This window comes from Dendrobates tinctorius, unplaced genomic scaffold (assembly GCF_039654945.1).
Source record: "Dendrobates tinctorius isolate UK_male_01 unplaced genomic scaffold, ASM3965494v1 ptg000073l, whole genome shotgun sequence".
NCBI classification, from domain to species: domain Eukaryota; kingdom Metazoa; phylum Chordata; class Amphibia; order Anura; family Dendrobatidae; genus Dendrobates; species Dendrobates tinctorius.
Genome location: NW_027361741.1, coordinates 7,766,677 through 7,787,200, shown reverse-complemented (window position 1 = coordinate 7,787,200; position 20,524 = coordinate 7,766,677). Strand labels below are relative to the sequence as shown.

General features: G+C 43.3%; 2 protein-coding genes across 7 annotated transcripts in view; one reads left to right on the top strand and one right to left on the bottom strand.

Moving 5' to 3' along the window:
- MMAB (metabolism of cobalamin associated B) overlaps positions 1-10,989 on the top strand; it is a 29,356-nt gene extending 18,367 nt beyond the window's left edge. Inside the window, exons 4-9 of one of the 2 annotated variants that reach the window (XM_073582626.1) lie at positions 1,635-1,692; positions 6,668-6,740; positions 7,116-7,213; positions 7,340-7,404; positions 7,534-7,593; positions 10,312-10,989. In XM_073582626.1, coding sequence (XP_073438727.1) covers positions 1,635-1,692; positions 6,668-6,740; positions 7,116-7,213; positions 7,340-7,404; positions 7,534-7,593; positions 10,312-10,399 — 442 coding nt within the window. In that variant the 3' untranslated portion in view covers positions 10,400-10,989. Of the gene's footprint in view, positions 1-1,634; positions 1,693-6,667; positions 6,741-7,115; positions 7,214-7,339; positions 7,405-7,533; positions 7,594-8,230; positions 9,072-10,311 lie in introns of those variants that run through there. The other variant, XM_073582625.1, reaches the window with a different exon arrangement.
- Positions 10,990-11,334: 345 nt separating this feature from the next.
- Positions 11,335-20,524, bottom strand: part of LOC141096171 (aldehyde dehydrogenase family 3 member B2-like) — a 41,644-nt gene continuing 32,454 nt past the window's right edge. For all 5 annotated transcript variants that reach the window (XM_073582618.1, XM_073582622.1, XM_073582617.1 and 2 more), the window contains 3 exons: positions 17,656-17,822; positions 14,183-14,282; positions 11,335-11,621 (listed from right to left, as the gene is read on the bottom strand). In XM_073582618.1, the coding sequence (XP_073438719.1) occupies positions 11,425-11,621; positions 14,183-14,282; positions 17,656-17,822 (464 nt within the window). In that variant the 3' untranslated portion in view covers positions 11,335-11,424. The remainder of the gene's footprint in view (positions 11,622-14,182; positions 14,283-17,655; positions 17,823-20,524) is intronic.

The window sequence follows — 20,524 nt, the reverse complement described above, 5'->3', positions numbered from 1 at the left end:
CAAATTGCTGCAAAGAGACTTTGGGGAAAAAATACTCATTTAAAAAGCTCAAAACTTTCCCAAAACTAAAAAAACTTCAAAAACTTTTGAAATTGAAGTTTCCTGAATCGGTTTCTACTACAATACTTGATACAGGAAAGATGTATATCTTTGTACCGTGTTAGCCAGTAGATAGAAAAATATTCAGAATTGAGAGTCCTCAATGGTTGATACCTTTTAATGGCTACCTGAAAAGATGGTAACACATTGCAAGCTTTCGAGACTACTCAGGTCTCTTCATCAGGCATTGACTAATACAAAATCTGAAAAATCCTATTAGTCAATGCCTGATGAAGAGACCTGAGTAGTCTCGAAAGCTTGCAATGTGTTACCTTTTTAATGGCTAACTGAAAAGATGGTATCAACCACGGAGGACTCTGAATTCTGAATATTTTACTAGAATACTTGTCTTTTTTTTTCTTTTTTAAGTGCAGACAAGTAAGCTTTCCACTGCTGGGGTAAAAAGATCTGCGACACTGGGATCGGAGAGTCTTTGGATTCATTGGGCTTATAGGTTAGGAGATTTTCCTGACATACACAGGAGCTATTAAAAGGGTTGTCCCATGAACAAAAGTTAATTTTAAAGTTGATTTGAATCAATAGATCTTGGAATTATAATAACTTCCACAATTGGATGTGGTTAGATAAAATGTTCCTGTGCGATTATAATCTTACAAATGTGCCCCTACTGTGTAATGGCCGTGTCTGACCGTACAGGAACATGGTCTGATCATACCACAGATTATTTAAACATCCAATTGTGGAACTTAATCAATAGATCTTGGAATGATAAAATCATCTTTTGTTTGTGGGAAAACCCCTTTAATAATAATTAGAATCTAGCCTATGCAAAACTGTAAAGTGGTTTTATCATAAGTTTTTCAGTGCATGTCTGAATCTCACCACGTTTTCTCTGTGAACAAGCACTGAACATTGGAGATGGTGATGACCATGCAATAGGAGTGAGAAGACAAAAAAGGGAGAGCGTTAAGTAGTGCAGCTAACATTGCCATGAAAGAAATCTGAAGATTTTGCAGTGAAAATTGTTAGCAAAATATTATGAGCATTATTTTATAACCACCTTAGGCTGGGTTCACATTTGCTGTTTAGTCCACTGTGTTTGATGCACATACGTCCTGTGTACCCATCTTTAACATGGAGTACGCAGGGACATGCGTTTGGGTGCGTTTGCGTAGGTTGCGTCTTTTCGCGGTATGCGGCGGGGCGCACCGAACGCATCTTGTTGCATTTTTTGTGGCATCAAATATCTGTATGCGGATGACGTGCGCAAAAAAACCCGCATTACTGGCTATGGAAGCACAAGCGTACGCAACGACGTGTACACAAGAATTTACATAAGACACGCCCATTGGGCATGGCTTCTGTGAATTCAGAAATTCGCCGGGAAAATAGCACTTGCCTGTCGTCCGCAACCGTTTGCATGCGGTTGCGGACAATACGCTGTGCAAATGTGAACCTAGGCTTAGACTGTACATATTTGTATAGCGGGCTAAACACAATGATTCATGCACTTACTGATCAGTCTGGTACTGGAATCCCACATAGCACCTGAGCAGGTTTGTTTTTATTTTTAGGTTGGCCAAAGAATTTTGCGTAGATGCAAATCTCCAATGTATCACAGAACTTGAGAAGGTATTTCTCTCATTTTATTTGTCAAATAAACCTGAATGTATTTAAGGATTAAGCCCGCCATATACTTTAGATAACTGCCAGTCGGCAGCTCTGGTGGTGGCTTAGCTCTTAGGCCAAGTTCACATTACCGTATCGGGGCTGCATACTACCTCCCTGAGGCTCCGCCCACTTCCGCACTTCCATTTAGGTCCGCCTACTTCTGCATGCGTCCTGCGTACCTATCTTTAATATTGGGTACACAGGACATGCAGATATATGCGGATGCGTTGTTTTGATGCACCCACCAACCGCACGGGAACGCAACAAGTTGCGTTTTGTGCAGACGGCAGGCGCGTCAAAATGATATACTGTATCTGCATGTCCTGCGTACCCAATGGTAAAGGATAGGTACGCAGGACGCATGCAGAAGTAGGTGGACCTAAGTGGAAGTGGGCAGAGCTTCAGGGAGGAAATACGCAGCCCTGGTACGGTACGCTAATGTGAAACCAGCCTTAGAGAACCAGGGGACCGGCAGCCCAAAATCAGACATGTCGAATGTTTCCATCTCTTTACGGCATCTATCGGGGGACAGTGGGAAGGCCGTCATCCAGAGACTGTTGGGCAAACAAGTCTATATTGACAGGTTTGTCCGACAGTACATGTGATTGTAGGAGCAGGATTGATTACAGTAGGTGTATTATCTAGACACTGTTGTACCCGTTTGTCTATCATAAAAAAGGATAGCTCTGTATCCATAGAAAGACATTAAGCAGAGGTACAGAGAATATCTTGAAACATTGTATGACTTTCCAGCTCTAGAATGAATAACCTTATTTTCTAAAGATGTACTGTCCGGTTAATCATATAGCACCACACCCCATCGCGGCTTCGTAACAGCTATAAACTGATACGTTAAGGGGGTTGTCCATTTGAAATGAATGAGAAACTACACAGCCAGCATCTGCCGATGACTGGAGCCTGCTCAGATTGCTGCTCTTTTAGCCATATAAATTCTGCATAAATCACGGGCATTTAAATGAGCTGATTGCTGGTGCACTCTTGCATCCAGCCATCATACGGTCCACCTCAACATGAAGTCCTGTGAAGCGCAGCCTCTGAATGGGCTCTATAGACGAATGGCATTTCTACTATATACTATACTGTGGTATTGCAGTATATAGTATTAGCAATTAAATGAATGGAAGTTCAAATTCCCTAAGTGGGCAAAAAATGAGGGCGTTAGATTAAAAAAAAAAAGTATCCATTTAAATCATCCCCACTTTCCCCTTTCAAGATAAAGAAAAAAAAAATATTAATGTCCTTTGTTTTTTAACCACTAAAATGAGGGATGTAAAAAAAAAAAAAACAACCTAGGTGTGGGTGGCATTGCCATAATCATGCGGATGTGAGGAATCATATTGTCATTTTTGCAGCAAATTGAACGCTGTGAAAACAAAGCAAAAAAATATAGCGGAATTGCATTTTGTTTTTTTATCATTTCAACCCAACTTTTTCTAGTATGTCATATGGCATTATGTCGGTGGTGTTATTCAGACCTACAAAGTTTCACGCAAAAAAAATAAGCTTGACATGACTATGTTGATGGATAAAGAAAAAAAAAAAAAAAAGTTATGGCTCAAAAAATAAAACAAAAGTGCAAAATCTAAAAACACGCCTGGTTCTTAAAGAAAACCTGTCACTATGATAATGTAGCTCAATCTGCAGGCAGCATGAATTAGAATAGCAGATGCAGAGTAGATTGATATATAGCTTGTGAGATAAGATTCAGTAGCACCTGCACAGTGATAATTTAAAAGCACTGCTGCAGCAGCTTTTTATTTCACTGCTGGCGTGGTGTCACTAATCTAAGATCCCTGACCCTAGTATTAGGCTTACCAGCTGCCATCTACATCTGTTATCAGCGCCGCTCCAGTCGGTTTTCTGCAGGTTCTGGCCTACCGGCTAGCGCCAGTGTTTGCTGGTCGAGCCAGAAGTCACTACTCAGTGAAAGACTATGGGAGCCAGAACAAGGCTCGCAAAGACATGCATTGAGAGCTTGCGGTGGAAACCTCTCAGTTCGGTCAGTCACAAGATGGCAGCTTTGGGCCGGAGTGGCACTGGGAAAAGCTGAAGACAGCGTCAGCTGGTAAATATAGTACTACAGTCATGGAAATTAGATGAGTGACAAGTTAAATTATTATTATTATGCATTTATATAGCACCATTTATTCCATGGCACTTTACATGTGAAAAGGGGAAATATAGACTAGTATAATAAACGTGTGTAATACAAAGGACACACAAGTACATAAGGAGAGGACCCTGCCCGCGAGGGCTCACAGTCTACAGGGATGGGTGAGGATACAGTAGGAGAGGGTAGAGCAGGTCGTGCGGTGGTTCAGTAGACCGAGGATCATTGCAGGCTGTAGGCTTGTCGGAACAGGTGGTTCTTCAGGTTCTTCTTGAAGGTTTCCGTTGATGGTGAGAGTCTGATGTGTTGCGGCAGAGAGTTCCAGAGTATGGGGGAAGCACGGGAGAAGTCTTGTATGCGGTTGTGGGAAGAAGAGATAAGGGGGGAGTAGAGAAGGAGATCTTGAGATGATCGAAGGTTGCGTGCGGGTAGGTACCTAGAGACCATGTCACAGATGTATGGAGGAGACAGGTTGTGGATGGCTTTGTATGTCATGGTTAGGGTTTTGAATTGGAGCCTCTGGGCAATAGGAAGCCAGTGAAGGGCCTGGCGTAGGAGGGAGGCTGGGGAATAGCTGGGAGACAGGTGGATTAGTCGGGCAGCAGAGTTTAGGATGGACTGGAGCGGTGCTAGAGGGGAGGCCAGAGAGTAGGAGGTTGCAGTAGTAGAGGCTGGAGATAAGAGCATGCACTAGTGTTTTTGTGGTTTAGGAATGAATGGATCCGGGAAATATTTGTGAGTTTGAGGCGGCAGGAGGAGGCAAGGGCTTGGATATGTGGTTTGAAAGAGAGCGCAGAGTCGAGGATCACCCCAAGTCACTGAGTGTGACGGACTGGGGAAAGAGAGCAGCCATTGACTGATGGATAGGTCTGGTGGAGGGGTAGAGTGAGATGGGGGAAAAGATGATGAATTATGTTTTGTCCATGTTCAGTTTGAGAAAGCGAGCAGAGATCTGCGTGTTATCGGCATAGAGGTAATACTGCAAACCGTGAGATTCTATGAGCTGTCCCAAGCCGAAGGTGTAGATGGAGAATTGTAGGGGTCCTAGGACAGAGCCTTGAGGAACACCGACAGACAGGGGGCGAAGTGAGGAGGTGGTGTGTGAGAGGGAGACACTAAATGTTCGGTCTGTTAGGTATGATGAGATCCAGGATAGGGCCAAGTCTGTGATGCCAAGAGAGGAGAGAGTCTGTAGCAGGAGGGAATGGTCTACGGTGTCAAAGGCAGAGGACAGGTCCAGGAGGAGGACATAGTAGTGTCGCTTGCTCTTGGCGGTTAGTAAGTAGTTAGTGACTTTAGTTAGGGCAGTTTCAGTTGAGTGATGCGGTCAGAAGCCAGATTGTAACCGGTCAAAGAGGGAACAGGAGGAGAGGTGGGAGGACAGTTCAAGATATACATGCTGTTCCAGTAGTTTTGAGGAGTAAGGGAGAAGAGATATCGGGCGATTAGTTAGAGGATGGGTCAAGGGAGGGCTTTTTGAGGATGGGTGTGATTGAGGCATGTTTGAAGGATGAGGGAAAGACACCATTTGTAAGTGAAAGGTTGAAGAGGTGTTTTAGAGATGGGATGAAGACTGTGGCCAAGTTAGGGATGAGGTTAGACGGGAGTGGGTCGAGGGTACAAGTGGTGAGGTGTGATCTTGACAGAAGGGTGGAGAGCTGATCTTCTGTCATGGTGGAGAATCTGGCTTTTGCAGAACAGGGCTGAGCGGCTAAGATGGGCATTGGGGCTGCGGGCCTAAGTTTTGTCTGATCGTGCCGATCTTCTGCTTAAAGAAGGAGGCAAAGTCTTCAGCAGAAATGAGAGGGGGGGAAGGAGGTGCTGTGGGATGGAGTAGAGAATTGAAAGTGTTGAAGAGCTGTTTAGGGTTGTGAGACAGGGAGGATATGAGAGATGCAAAGTAAGTTTGTTTTGTGGCAGAGAGCGTGGACTTAAAGCTGGCAAGGGACTGCTTGTATGCGCTGAAGTGCTCAGTAGAATTGCTGCTCAGTTTGAGATTTTTGGTCCAGTGGGTGGTGTCATCAGTGACTGACAGCTTTCTTTGTATAAGTGTTCAAACGGAGATAGCTGTCAGTCACTAAAAGGACTAAAAATAATGGAAACATACTTTAGATTCAGTATAAGACTATCAATCTAGTCAGCTCTCCCTTCTTTCTATCATTTTGCCTATAGATCGGACTGTATTTGCATGTGACAGGTTCCACTTTGTAAAGGGTTTTGTACACGGGGCACTCATTGTCTGGCTATCATTGCCCAGTGAATGATCATTTGCTCACTTTTCATTGATCTCATCTTTTAGACGGTAAATAGTGACTTTGGTTGTACTATGTGAAGATGAGGTTTTGGCAGCCAAATGAAATCCATCCTTGTTGAACTTTAGGCCAGAAGTTACAACTTTGCCCCATAGTCTTCAATGTAAGCCACGTGTGACTTGTATGCGAGCTTTCTGTAATTTTACTGATTTACAGCCAAATTACATCAGTTATATAGCTTTGGGACTGCTGTGACCATGCAGCCGTAGCTGCCTTCTGTCTTAGAACCCACGTTTGTCACTAGCACATCTCGAGTAATGGACATTGTGCTATAGTTCATCCCCCTCTAGTATACAATCACAAAACTCTCAGTGATTGAAGCACAAATGCATGAATGCAGGTATAGATATATCGTGATCAGCAATATATGTATTAGGAATGGTCAGAACTGAAATACTCCAGTATATGGGTAAAGTCAGCTTTCAGCCTCTGGATCCATTGTGCCAATTTACTTGTTTGCAGAGGTTAAAATACATTTTTTTCCCCCCAACAGATACAGTGTATGCTGCAAGACATTGGCTCAAATATTGCAACACCGATATCCTCAGCCAGAGAAAGCCATAAAGGTAAATCTGTTAAACATGTCAGAAGCTGAATTGATAAATGAATGAAAAGCTAAACACTAAATTTTCACCAACACTGGGGATGACCTATTGGATGAAGCATGCAGACAATCTATAGAGATAAGGTCCAATATGAGGGCTGAACAAAAATATTTGCAGGCCACTTGTCCAGTGGCCACCAGGCCAGAAGTCTGTGGCAGCCCACTAATCAGAAGCGACACCAGGAATGCTGCGGGTAGTCGGTGCTTTGCAGGGCATTGGTCTGACAGTCGCTAACTACCAATGCGGCTTTGCTGCAATATTACAAAAAAAATAACACAACACAGCCGCTACTGTTATATGGCTCGTTAATTCGAGTCCCAATTTATCTTTCCGCAGTGAACACATCATTTAATGAAGAGCCTATCCGGGAGCTGGAGCAATGGATTGATAAATACACCGTTCAGCTTCCGCCTCTGACCAGCTTTATTCTACCCGTACGTGGAACACAAAATAGACCGTTTATTTCATTGTAGTTACTACTGTAGACTTTGTAACAGATAAATCACATTCTTACATGGGGCTGCCCCCCTGAACAAACCACCTATATTTTTTTCTTCTAGTCTGGAGGTAAGGCTAGTGCGTCACTACATGTGGCTCGAGCTGTGTGCCGGAGAGCAGAGAGAGTGTAAGACCTTTCTTCTGTTTTACCCCATTGGTTTCATACCCCCTTCCCCACAATTGCACCCACGCTTTGGGTTCAGTGGTTTATGTCCAGTTAAGACGTTCACTTAACAGCAATTTCCTCTCATTTTAGAACTTTCAAGCTGCTGCAGACTGGAGAGGCAGATCCAAATGTTGGAAAATACTTGAACAGGTAAAACAATTCTTTTTTTATAACTAAATGATATTTAAAAAAATTACCATGGTCATTGGTTTTTAGCAGATGTGATCTCCAATGCATGTATAAATACACATGTGACCAATATAAAAGAACTGGCACATGACTTATTCCTTCCAAAAACCTCACAGATGACCTTCGTTACATGTGGATGAAAGGCAATTTGAACAGCTAAATAGGAAAGGGTTCTTTACAGTTAGGGCATTCCACAATCTGAGTGCTGTACCATAGGCGGTAGTAATGGCAGATATTATAACCGCATTTTAGAAAAGGGTTGGATGCCTTTCTCACAACAAATGACATGGTGGGTTATACATCTAGCAATAAAGAAAATATAACTGGTGGAGAAAGGTTGACTTTAAAGGACTTCCTTTTTTTCCAATTTATGCAGACGTGTACTGATAGTTCACAGCTCATTACCCCAGCTGCTTCTGCATACATGTAGTACATGACCAAATATATTTGTTGTGGCTTCAATTCCTATTAGGTGAAATAAATATCCCTCAGCTTGTATTTTTACTTGTACAATCCTCTGACCAGGTAAGTTTCATAAGGAGGCACATACTATTCTCAAATAATATGCAGAAGCGTTTGAAAACTTGCTTATTCCTAGAGAACCTGGGACTGATGGTCTAGCCAACAACTGGTGCACAGCTCTGGTTTCCATCTGTACAGACATCACGTTAGCAGTGCTGCTCATCATTCAGTAGGACTACTCCGAATCGTACCGTTGATCCTGGAAATATTGTTATTCGTAAGGACAAGAGGAGAATACGCACTGCCATTAATTAAAAAAAACTCCTACAAGGCGGCTCATAGCATTTAACATGCTAGGGATTATGTTCTTCCGTCTCATCCTATATACAATAGGGCTGATTTATTAATACTGCCCAAGACCGCTTAGTATTAGACTATATGCAGAAACTATCACAGTGGCTCTTTTTGGAAAAGTGTCTAAATGTTAAATTTTAAAAATATGGATGTGTCTAAAAATGAGTTTTTCAATTCTCTTATTAAAAAGATAGCACTGTTTGCAATCTTTAGCCTCTGTGTTGCTGGCTGCAGAATGAGTTAACTGAGAATCAGTCAGGGGACCCTTTTTGATGGCAGCATTTAGAGTTATTTTTGTTCTTCTGAGATCCTTTCTGCTGCATTTTGTGCTTTTAAGTTATCATCCATCCACAGGATAGGTGGTAACTGCTAGAATGGTTGGGCTACTCACCCCAGACACGGGAATCTGTGCAAAGTCTGTGGGACTAAAAGGTAGCCAAACATTGTAACCCTTTCAGAAAGTTCCCTAGAAGTTATAGGCATTTATTTTCACCTGTTCTGTGGATAAGTGATCATTTTACATACACTCACTGGCCACTTTATTAGGTACACCTGTCCAACTGTGTGTTAAGACTTAATTTCTAATCAGCCAATCACATGGCGGCAACTCAGTGCATTTAGGCATGTAGACATGGTCAAGACAATCTCCTGCAGTTCAAACCGAGCATCAGTATGGGGAAGAAAGGTGATTTGAGTGCCTTTGAACGTGGCATGATTGTTGGTGCCAGAAGGGCTGGTCTGAGAATTTCAGAAACTGCTGATCTACTGGGATTTTCACGCACAACCATCTCTAGGGTTTACAGAGAATGGTCCGAAAAAGAAAAAAAATCCAGTGAGCGGCAGTTCTGTGGCCGGAAATGCCATGTTGATGCCAGAGGTCAGAGGAGAATGGGCAGACTGGTTCGAGCTGATAGAAAGGCAACAGTGACTCAAATTGCCACCCGTTACAACCAAGGTAGGCAGAAGAGCATCTCTGAACGCACAGTGCGTCGAACTTTGAGGCAGATGGGCTACAGCAGCAGAAGACCACACTGGGTACCACTCCTCTCAGCTAAGAACAGGAAACTGAGGCTACAATTTGCACAAGCTCATCGAAATTGGACAGTAGAAGATTGGAAAAACGTTGCCTGGTCTGATGAGTCTCGATTTCTGCTGCGACATTGGGATGGTAGGGTCAGAATTTGGCGTAAACAACATGAAAGCATGGATCCATCCTGCCTTGTATCAACGGTTCAGGCTGGTGGTGGTGGTGTCATGGTGTGGGGAATTTTTTCTGGGCACTCTTTGGGCCCCTTGGTACCAATTGAGCATCGTTGCAACGCCACAGCCTACCTGAGTATTGTTGCTGACCATGTCCATCCCTTTATGACCACAATGTACCCAACATCTGATGGCTACTTTCAGCAGGATAATGCGCCATGTCATAAAGCTCGAATCATCTCAGATTGGTTTCTTGAACATGACAATGAGTTCACTGTACTCAAATGGCCTCCTCAGTCACCAGATCTCAATCCAATAGAGCATCTTTGGGATGTGGTGGAACGGGAGATTCGCATCAGGGATGTGCAGCCGACAAATCTGCGCCAACTGTGTGATGCCATCATGTCAATATGGTCCAAAATCTCTGAGGAATGCTTCCAGCACCTTGTTGAATCTCTGCCACGAAGAATTGAGGCAGTTCTGAAGGCAAAAGGGGGTCCAACCCCTTACTAGCATGGTGTACCTAATAAAGTGGCCAGTGAGTGTACAATGAGGAAACTTTTACTGACGGCTCTTTAATATTTTATCGTTGTCCCTAGCGAAATAATGCTAGAGTTTCCAGATGTTGCGAGTTCTTTTATATAAGTGTCTGATCTTTTACAGATTGAGCGATTTTCTTTTCACATTGGCAAGATATGCCGCCAAGTCAGAAGGCAGGTCTGAGACAATCTACACTCGAACGTACCCATGAGGACAAAGGAACTGCGGCTAAAGAAGAGAAAACAACAATATTGTGGTTTCAGGTTGCATTCACGCTCCGGCGATTTTTGCCACGTTTAACCCCCAACAATCTTTGACGTGGAGGCTTTTCCACCATTTCCTTACACAATCGCTTAATCTTGAAGGGAAACAGACACTTCACCTGCCCGACCATGCTGCCAAATCACATCGGCCGTGTAGTTTCTCTGCAAGACTAAGTGATGGTAGCATGGCCACCACCTGTAAACGCAGCCTTTCCTGATTTTTTATTATGTGAATGAAGCCATTTGCCGATGATGGTGAAGAACAGCTGCAGAGATATCCAAGATTTATTTAACAAAAATTGGACTTCTTATATAAAAGGTAAAGCAGCATCTACTGGTTTCAGATCCATAGACTACAATTTTGAGTCTGAGCACTAAAATACTATCCTCCATCGCAGACTGGCCCTTCTGCGCTTTTGACAGAGTGCGCAGCAGGCTCAAAAGGATCAATGTAGTTTATAATGACATGTTGTTACTAAAATTGGACATTGTATATACAAGTACTAACACTCTTTGTGAATAAAGAGATTGAAAGGTTCTTGGAGACTTTTTTAACACATGGGGGGGTCCAGAGTGCATTTGAGTTAATACATGGGGACAATATCAGAACTCATGGTTGATGAGATCATATAAATAGTTTAATTAAAATACATAATTTAATAGTACATAAGCAAAATACAAGATCCCTTAACCTTTTATTCTACATGCCCAATAAGTAACGAGAACAAAAAGTGCCAAAGCATATCAGTGAAAGATACACAGCGATGTGGTTTGCTTTTCCCCATGCATGTGTACTGAGCTTTGCCACCGATTAAAATCATTTATCCCACAGACACATTGCCAATATCCAAGAGAGGGTAAAGGACTGACATTTTACATTGAAGAGCAGTAACATTTTGTTCCAATCATTCAGATGCCTACATAGGACATTGAATGCAGGTTTAGGTAACGGTGGGCTATAAATAAATGTCTTTTACAAAATATGGCACCAGCTGCTGGTTCTGGAGAGAGATGTGGCCCACTGCATGAGACGTAGCTCCTTCTCACCGTATGGAGGGTAGCGCAGGTAAGTCACACATTCAATGGTAGTGCTGCGCAGTAGACAGGCACGGCTGTGAGAGAAGGCGTCAAAGCTGAACTTGCCACCATAGATGCCTACACCACTGTTTCCTAGACAAAATGATAAGCAATAAATGGCAACTTAAATCAAGGCAATCAGTAACAGGTCACAGTTTAAGGGACTGTCCACTACTGGAAACTCCTCAACAGCTCCTCTGCCCAACAAAGAAAATAAGTTATATTGCTTAGTTTCCTCCTGGCCCAGCACCACTCTTCACAGCACTCATTGTTGGGTCACATGGCTGCTGCAGCCTTTACTAATCACTCAAGATTCCACTCCGACGCAAGACTGAAACCAGCGGCCAATCGGTGGGAGTTGATTGGCTTCAGATGTCACCTGAAATATCACATGACTGGAGACAGCGCTGCAATTGGAGGAACTACGGGGCCAAGAGGTTAGTGTGCAGTTTTATGATGGCCTTGGAGCAGTAAATTAGTCAGCGTACATTACACTGGAAACAGACTAGCGTATGGCATCCGATGTGAGAGATATGCTAATGACCCTCAGCCCCAACTATGCTGCATGCGTGAGCCAAGGGTCAGTGCTCAGATTGTTTCGCATGAGAGAATCGCAGCACAGGTGCGGAATAGACTGAGAAAGTTATTTCTCCATCTCCTCCATTGCCTCTCTCGACCTATACCAGACAACATTCGCGTGCAGTCCGATGGTTCACATGCACCCATGGACTTGTATGGTTGTATGCGAGCCGAGGGTCACTGCTCTGTGCCCAGATCCTCTCGCATGAAGGAATGTCTCCAACTCCTCCATTGCCTGTCACGGCGTAAATTGATGAGATGACATCCAAGTGCAGGCCAATGTTTCACACACACCCATAGACTTGTATGGGTGCACTGGAGCCAAGTCTCGCTGCCAATCGCACTCATGTCAAATCAGCATGAGACAATCACAGATATGAGCTGCCCCATAGTATAACTGAGCGCCATCTCATGTTTCAGCGGCAGTTATAAGCATGGGTGACCCTGCCTTAGTGAGCAACTCTTAAAATGTATCAAATAAATACAAAATCATTTTAAAAAGAATTTGTCCACTAGATTTATTTAAAAGTAGGCCCCTTTGCTAAACGACACCCCCATCCCCCTCGGATAAGACAGTAGCTGGCCTAAACAGCCAATCTCCTAGTTTTCCCCATTTCGGATGGAACATACGACACTTCAGCCACCTGACACCCCCACCAGAGGAAGAAACCAGGGAACATCAGTGGAAGTGTGGCAGAGCAGCTGGGGCCAGTAGATGAGTAGATTTTTCTATGTTATAACCTTCAAGGGTCTATTTTTACTCTAATAAAATGTAATGGACAACCTCTTTAAAAAGATGATCAGTAACAAAATACATTTGATATAGTACCTGCCAATAAGAGGGCAAAATTATGGCTTAACATGAGTCATTTTTCATAAATGTGTTTGGATGTTTGTTTTTTTTAAGTGGACTGCACTTAGGGCTACCAACTACATTTTTTCATTTTTTTCTGGACAGCTTATCAAAAAAGAACACTGACAATATTTTTATGGACACATTGGTAAACCATAAATCATTATAAGTGATATGTCTACAGCCCATAATTCTGATACGAAGAATCTGCTGCATTCACTGTAAAATTATTACAGTCAACACAATTGGTATAAATTCCTTCAGCTTAAAAAAAAACAAACACAATATTGACAAAATGGAGCACTGTTTTGGCTGATTGTCCTGGAATTTCTGGATTGTTGAGAACCCGATCGTGTGTTCAACATTTGATCTGAGTCACAGATCAAAATCATTTGCGTCTGTGGATTTTTAAGAATCCGCGTGCGGTCAGTTTTTTTGTTTTGTTTTTTTCCTGCAATTCATAGAAGATTAACTAATTTTTTTTTCTTCACTCTTTGGCATATTGTCAAACACGGATAAAAATTTGTCTATTTTTTGCCTCAGAAAAATTACCTATGAATGAGGCACAAGGTTACCCATGAGGAGTTTTTTTTACACTGCATATTGTCACTGCGGAAAAAAAAAAAGAAAACCTGGAATTTTTGTAAACGCAGCATAAACTGACCTGCGGTGCATTTTTTCAATTAGCAAAATGTAAATTTCTCCTGTGAGTACACTCATTTTTGTGTCTGGACTTTACCCAAAGAATTGCATTAGGCCAAGTTCACACTTGCGTAAAGGGACTGTGGATGGCTCGGTGCTTCCTCCCTGAAGCTCCGCACACTTCTGCACTTCTTATGCAGGACGCATGCAGAAGTAGGCGGACCTAAATGGAAGTGCGGAAATGGGCGAAGCTTCAGGGAGGACGTACGTAGCCGTCCGCAGAGCCCCGATACGCAAGTGTGAACTTAGCCTTAGAATGCTGAAAACCCGCAGGTAAAAAAAAAGAAAAAGTATTTAGTGCGTTTCCGCAATGGAAAGGCACCAAATGCATATAATCTTCACATGACTGTATCAAAGTTATTTCAAAGCCCAATATTAGAAAGTATCAAAAACAAAGCAGTTAAATATGAAACATGACAAAAATCAGATAAAAAAAAAAAAGTAACACAATAGGTGAGAAATCCATCAAAAACTCAGTGTGGGAATGTAGCTTTATCATAGCAACTTTGTGTGTACTCACCTACCCCTCCACAGGGCAATCTGGTGTACAGACTGTGGACCATACTGTCATTAGCACAGAAGCTTCCACTAGAGGTTTTGTTCAAAACTTCTGAAATCACCTGGATTCAGAGGGACATATGGTAAATACAAATATCTGCTTATTAATAATAATTTTTAGATAGCACTAACATATTCCGCAGCGCTTTACAGTCTGCACACATTATCAGCGCTGTCCCCATTGGGGCTCACAATCCAAATTCCCTATCATTATGTATGTCTTTGGAATGTGGGAGGAAACCCACGCAAACATGGGGAGAACATACAAACTCCTTGTAGATGTTGTCCTTGGTGGGATTTGAACCCAGGACTCCCGTGCTGCCCCAAAGGCTTAATAATGTTAATCCTTGTGATTTCTTATGGCATAGGTGTGAAACTCAGGCCCGAGGGCCAAATCTGGGCCGCAGTGTAATTAGGTTTCGGACATGAGAAGATACCAACCAAATGTCTACTAGAGCTGGCCCGCCTGTAGACAGCGCATGCACCGCTAATACTATAAATCCCGCATTTCCGGTCTCGCACCCTCCCTTGTTACTACGTGACTGTATACAACACGCCATGTAATACGCTCCCCAGTTATGACGCACTTCCTGACCGGCATTCACCTTAGCCGGACATCCCTTCCTCTTCTCCCTACATCAGCACACACTCCCCTTGTGCTCTCCAATATATCTCATGGCACCTCCTCCTCCAAAAGCTGGGTACAGGTATGCCACTGAGCCAGCGCACTCTTACCATAATTTATTTTATTGCTCCACTTCATGTATTCTCCAATTTAGTTTTTTTTTTTTGGACATGGCTATGCTTTCCCTATGTATTGAAATCTTGCCCTTTTTGTTCACTCCCCACCATTGACTGAATATTTGGTGCGGTTTATATGCTCCTGATGTTCTCCACGTTCCGAGATTTCCTTCTATGTGAGAATCACCACACCCTTTGCATTACCATGTATACGGTCATCTACCATCCTCACTACCCCAACTTCTCCTGCAGTATTGGGGTTCTCCCCCAATTAATCTTTGCTTATTCCAGATTACATATTTTAGCAAAGAATGTCATAATTTTGTTTTCATATGAAAAGGTTCATCGTGATATTTGATGAGAAGGAACAAACATGATTTATTGAAAAAAAGGTCTCTAATTTCTCAATGTTTGCCTTAGGCTAGTTTCACACTAGCATTACCGGGCGCAACGCACGGCTGCCGCTAAGCTCCACCCCCGGCCGTGCCCCCTCTGGTCAGCTGCTCTGATCACATGACGCTGCACGCGATCAGCGTACCCTATATTTAGCATTGAGTACGCTGGTCGTGCACTGGTACACTGTTGCCGGCGCTGCGCCGAGTGCACAAAAATGCAACAGTGCGTTTTTCTGCGCTCGGTGCAGTGCCAAAAGGGTGCAAGCGCCGGCAAAAGTGTACCGGCGCATGACCAGCGTACTCAATGCTAAATATAGGGTACGCTGATCACATGCAGTGTCATGCGATCAGAGGAGGAGCTGACTGGAGGGGGTGCGACCGGGGGTGGAGCATAGCTGCGGCCGTGCACTGCGCCCGGTAACGCTAGTGTGAAACTAGCCTTAGACTTTGTCTAAGTTTTTAATTTTGACCCATTGTGCATTTGAGTTTGACATCTCTGTTTTATGGCTTCAAATTGTAAATTATGGACTAGAACAGAAAGAGGAGGTCTTTGTTCTAGCAACTGAAGTATCCTCTCAACTCCTGTAAAGGCTAAAGCCCCCAAACATAGACAAGTTAGCCGACGGGCTAATGTATATGGTGGTCGCCCAACTGAGAAGGTTTAGGCCTGTTGAATTTTAATGCCCTGGACCACACAGTTGCTGAGCTCCATCTCCTTCCTTGTTCCTCTCTGCCGATGCTGCTCAAACACCAGGAAGTATAGTTCATGGCCTCCGCAGATAGCCAGGTAGAAGAATATTGTCGATTCAGCCAGTATCCGTACATATGCGCACACGTAGGGGAGCATTTGCTCTTGGAGTGAGCGCTGTCAGTGACAAGTGAGAGAAACCCCAAAATGTAAATGAGATAACTGTAGTGGTGCACCCATCAGATGACTACATCTTGGTTCCATGAAGCCAACTTATTTGCATATGGATTAAAAGTTATTTTTAGAAGCGCTAACAATAGCAGAAACAGGGTTTGCATAATTGTTTATAGGAGTGAAGACTAGTCCCCTGTATCGCTGTATAGTTAGAACAACCAACATTTTGGGGGTAACAGACTTCTTATGGTGGAATAACAATCTGCCTATTGTGTCGATTTTTGACACGTTACAAAATGTATCAAGCTATAGTGTGGAAGTTTTTAGTGTATTTTCCCACCGATAGATCTTACTTAGCAAAATCAACTTGCGTTTACCTCAGCATTAATTTTTTTTTTTTTTTTTTTGTATATTAGAACACCAGCGGACCCTGACTAAACCTCTCAAGAACAGTGAAATTCTGAAAAAGGCAAAAAAAAAAAAGTGGCATTTCACTAACAATTACAGATGGACAGTTAGCACCACGCCAAAGCGGAAACCATTCTGAGATCTGCTAAACGCAGATTAATTAGGCAGAGGTCAGCGCAGCCACTCCTTTAGAAAGTATTTGCAAATTGCTTGCCTTTTGTTAGTAGGTGTACTGCCATTAATAAACAGGTCATTTATAATTCATTTCTAATGGTGCAGTAATCTTTATGAAGCAGTTACATTGACGCGATTGAGTACGCCTTGGCGCTGGTGGGATGGCTTTTACGCTTTTTTTTCTAAATTAAAAACAGGTGTTTACTAAATACCCCATGTGGTTTATATTCACTATTGCTTTTTACTTACAGCAAGGTATATGTTCATTCTGTTTCTACCTTAGGTCACGACTGACCAAGGTCAGGACTAGACGGGCATGCTAAAACTCAGGCCAGACTGCCAACATTTGTTGAAGCAGCAGAAAATCCACTTACGCTAATCTGAATGGAGTTTTTGCAGCAGATTTATGGATTTCTTCCAGCTCCATTTAGATGAATGGAACAAAGTTTTATGTAAATGAGGTAGAAATTCATGACCCATGCTTGGTTCACATGTAGCATATAAAATATGCTGTGGAACCAGACTTAAAAGGGAACCTGTCACGTACTGTACATGCAGTCTGGTCTGTGGATTGTGGGTTATAGAGAAAGAAGCTGAACAGAATGATATATAGGTTTGCTGGAAAAGATTCAATACAAGACCTTAATCAGACATCCATGATTTTTCTTTTTTTCTGGGGTGTATGTGAAAAGAATGTTTGTGTCATCAGCATTTTGGATTATAAAAAAGAAAAAAAAAAAAAAGAATAATACATATTGCTATGGACATCCACAGCAAAACATGTCGCAGATCGCATACAATCTACGGTGGATATGCAGATTCTATTTGCATTGCATTTCTTACAACTACTCTTACCTGTGCATTGTTAGAGTAAACATACACAGCTAGGGGGCGATCTCTCTGGTTGATGAACTGGATAGCCTGTTCCAAAGAGTCTACGGTCCAGATGGGGAGGACCGGACCAAGAATTTCTTGTTTCATAATAGGATCTGACTCTGCTACATCAATCAGAACTGTTGGGGCTAAATAATACAGAGAAGATAACAGAAAAAAAAAAAAAGGCATAAAAATAGGCAACAATACCAATTTTTCAAAATGACTGTAAATGGTTTTGAGGGTGGAAAAAAAAACAACAATGTTGACAAATAGGCAACTGCTCTTTAGGTAGTATATTTTAATCTAGCCCTTCTTTAAGGTTGCGTTCACAAGTTGCAGCCCCAGTGTCGTTATTTTCTACAAAATACTTTTAAAAGGGTGCATTTGCACATCATGATTATATAGTTGATGTGCATTTTTCAACTTCTATTCATTCCATATATCCATAGCAGGGTCATATTATATGTGCATGATGCCCAGATATATCTTTCCACACTGCCTTAAATGTTCTTCTGGAGCAGACCAAGCCTCATTTAGTTCCATAGGCACACACTTTGGGCTGAGTGAAAATGTATTTGAGCCATTCAATGAGGCTAGAGTTGAGTAAAAAGATTTTCAGGACCTTTGTCCTGCCAGTATTCTATGGCTGCTGAACCCTAAGCCTTATGAACTTCTTCCCATATGTGTCATCCCCAGAGCCTGTTCGGATCTGATCTGTAGTCCCTGTGAACCTCAGGCATGCATCACAATGTAATGATGTTGAGGAGACCACCAATTAGAAGCTGCATCATAGAGGCTGCAAGTAGTAAGAGTTTTGCACAGCTCTGGTCCAGAGGCCACAGACAGCCAAAGTGGCCACTGGAGCAGAGTTCATAAGCCGGGTACCCACGATCAGGTACTAGCAGCGCTTTGGATGCAGTGTATGTTCACTGCGTCCTGACAGCTGCCTTCTATTGAATGCAGGTAAATCCACATGTGTTCAGTGAACTGTGTGGATTCACTGCATCCAATACATTCTATAGATGGTGAAAGGTGTTATAGCACAGAGATGTAGCCAGGCCCAATGTCTTTAATCATCTTTCCACCACTGGTATGCTGTGCAGCTGCTAATTTATCCCAAACCAGCTCCCACAGTGCAACTCACCTGATCCTCTACTCAGTCCTAAAAATTTAGTAGCATTCTAAAGGGTACACGCATATGGGGTCTGGCACACGTCCCCCTACAGCAAAGTATCACTGCAGCTAAGTATCCAGAAGCTGCAGTTATTTCAACGGCAGTTAGTCATGGCAGGAGTCTGGTCCACACACTATGTATCTGTCTCTTTTGGGTATGTCTTCTGGGTAAGCTCTTCTTATTACTTTTACCTAGCTTTTCTATTAACCCATCTTACTCCTACACCATGTTTACATATGCCCTTACAGTGTTTGCTCCACTAATCCACACTCTCCTTCGCTATCCCCAAACCCCAGCACCCTCTAACCAAATAGTAATCTCCCCTTCCCCCTTTCCTCACCACCTGACACCTCTGCTGACCTTCTCCTCAACCTCAGATCTCTCTCAAAACAAGCCGGCCACTCTCTCTCCCACCTGCTCTCCCCTCTCTCTGCTGCTCACTGCTGGCGACATCTCCCAAACCTGGACCCCCACAGCTCATACCTCCCATTAATTCCCCCTCCTACCGCTCCCTATCTAATATTAACTACCGCAGTCTCTCCAACGTAAAACCCGTGCCCTTGACGCCCACCCCCCTGCTCCCTCTCTTTGGAGCACTCTGGAATGCCCGCTCCATCTGCAATAAGCTTCATTTGATTCATGACCTTTTCCTCTCGCAATCACAGAAGCATAACTTCCTCGGCCTCACAGAAGCATATCTGACACCCTCTGCCACAGCCTCCCCTGCTGCGCAGTGTTACGGCGGCCTCCACTTCACCCACACTCCTCGCCCCGGCAACAGACATGGTGGAGGAGTGGGTCTTCTCCTTTCTACTAGCTGCACCTTTAACCCAATCCCACCTCTACCCTCCCTTATCATCCCCTCTTTTGAAGTCCATGCTGTCCACATCTACTCACCTTCCAACCTCCAAGTGGCCATCATATACCGACCTCCGGGCCCGGCCACTGCCTTTACTGACCAATTCTCTTCCTGGCTTCACTTTATTTCCACTGACATTCCAACTATCATGGGCGACTTCAACACCCCCACTGATATCCTTCACTCAACAGCCTCCAAACTTCTGTCCCTTACGTCATCTTTTGGACTTACCCAGTGGTCCTCCTAAGCCATCCACACAGACGGACATATATTAGACCTGATCTTCACCCATCTAATCTATGCTCTCTGACTTGACTACTTCCCCTCTCCCTCTTACCACCGTCTACTCACTTTCTCACCCATGACTTTCTCACCCATGTCCTCCTCACCTGTCACCCATGTCTAGCAACATGCGCACCCCTGCAGAAACGTTGCACACCTAGACACCCACACGCTCTCTGACTCTATTCTACCACTGGCATCCATATCCTCACTACACGACACAAACACTGCCACTGCTTTCTACAGTACCACTCTCGCAGCAGCTATTGACATGGTCGCCCCTCGTTCATGGCAGAGTGTGACATATCAATAGACAACCCTGGCACAATAACATCACTGAAAAGCTCCGGCAAGTGTCCAGGGCTGCAGAGCGGCATTGGAAGAAAACAAATTCGCAAGATGATTTCACTGCATTTAAACAGGCAACACTAGCTTTCAAATCTGCCCTCACCTCTGCTACACAGGCCTACTTCACAAACATCGTATCTTCCCTATCCTACAACCCCAAACAGTTATTTAAAACTCTTAACTCC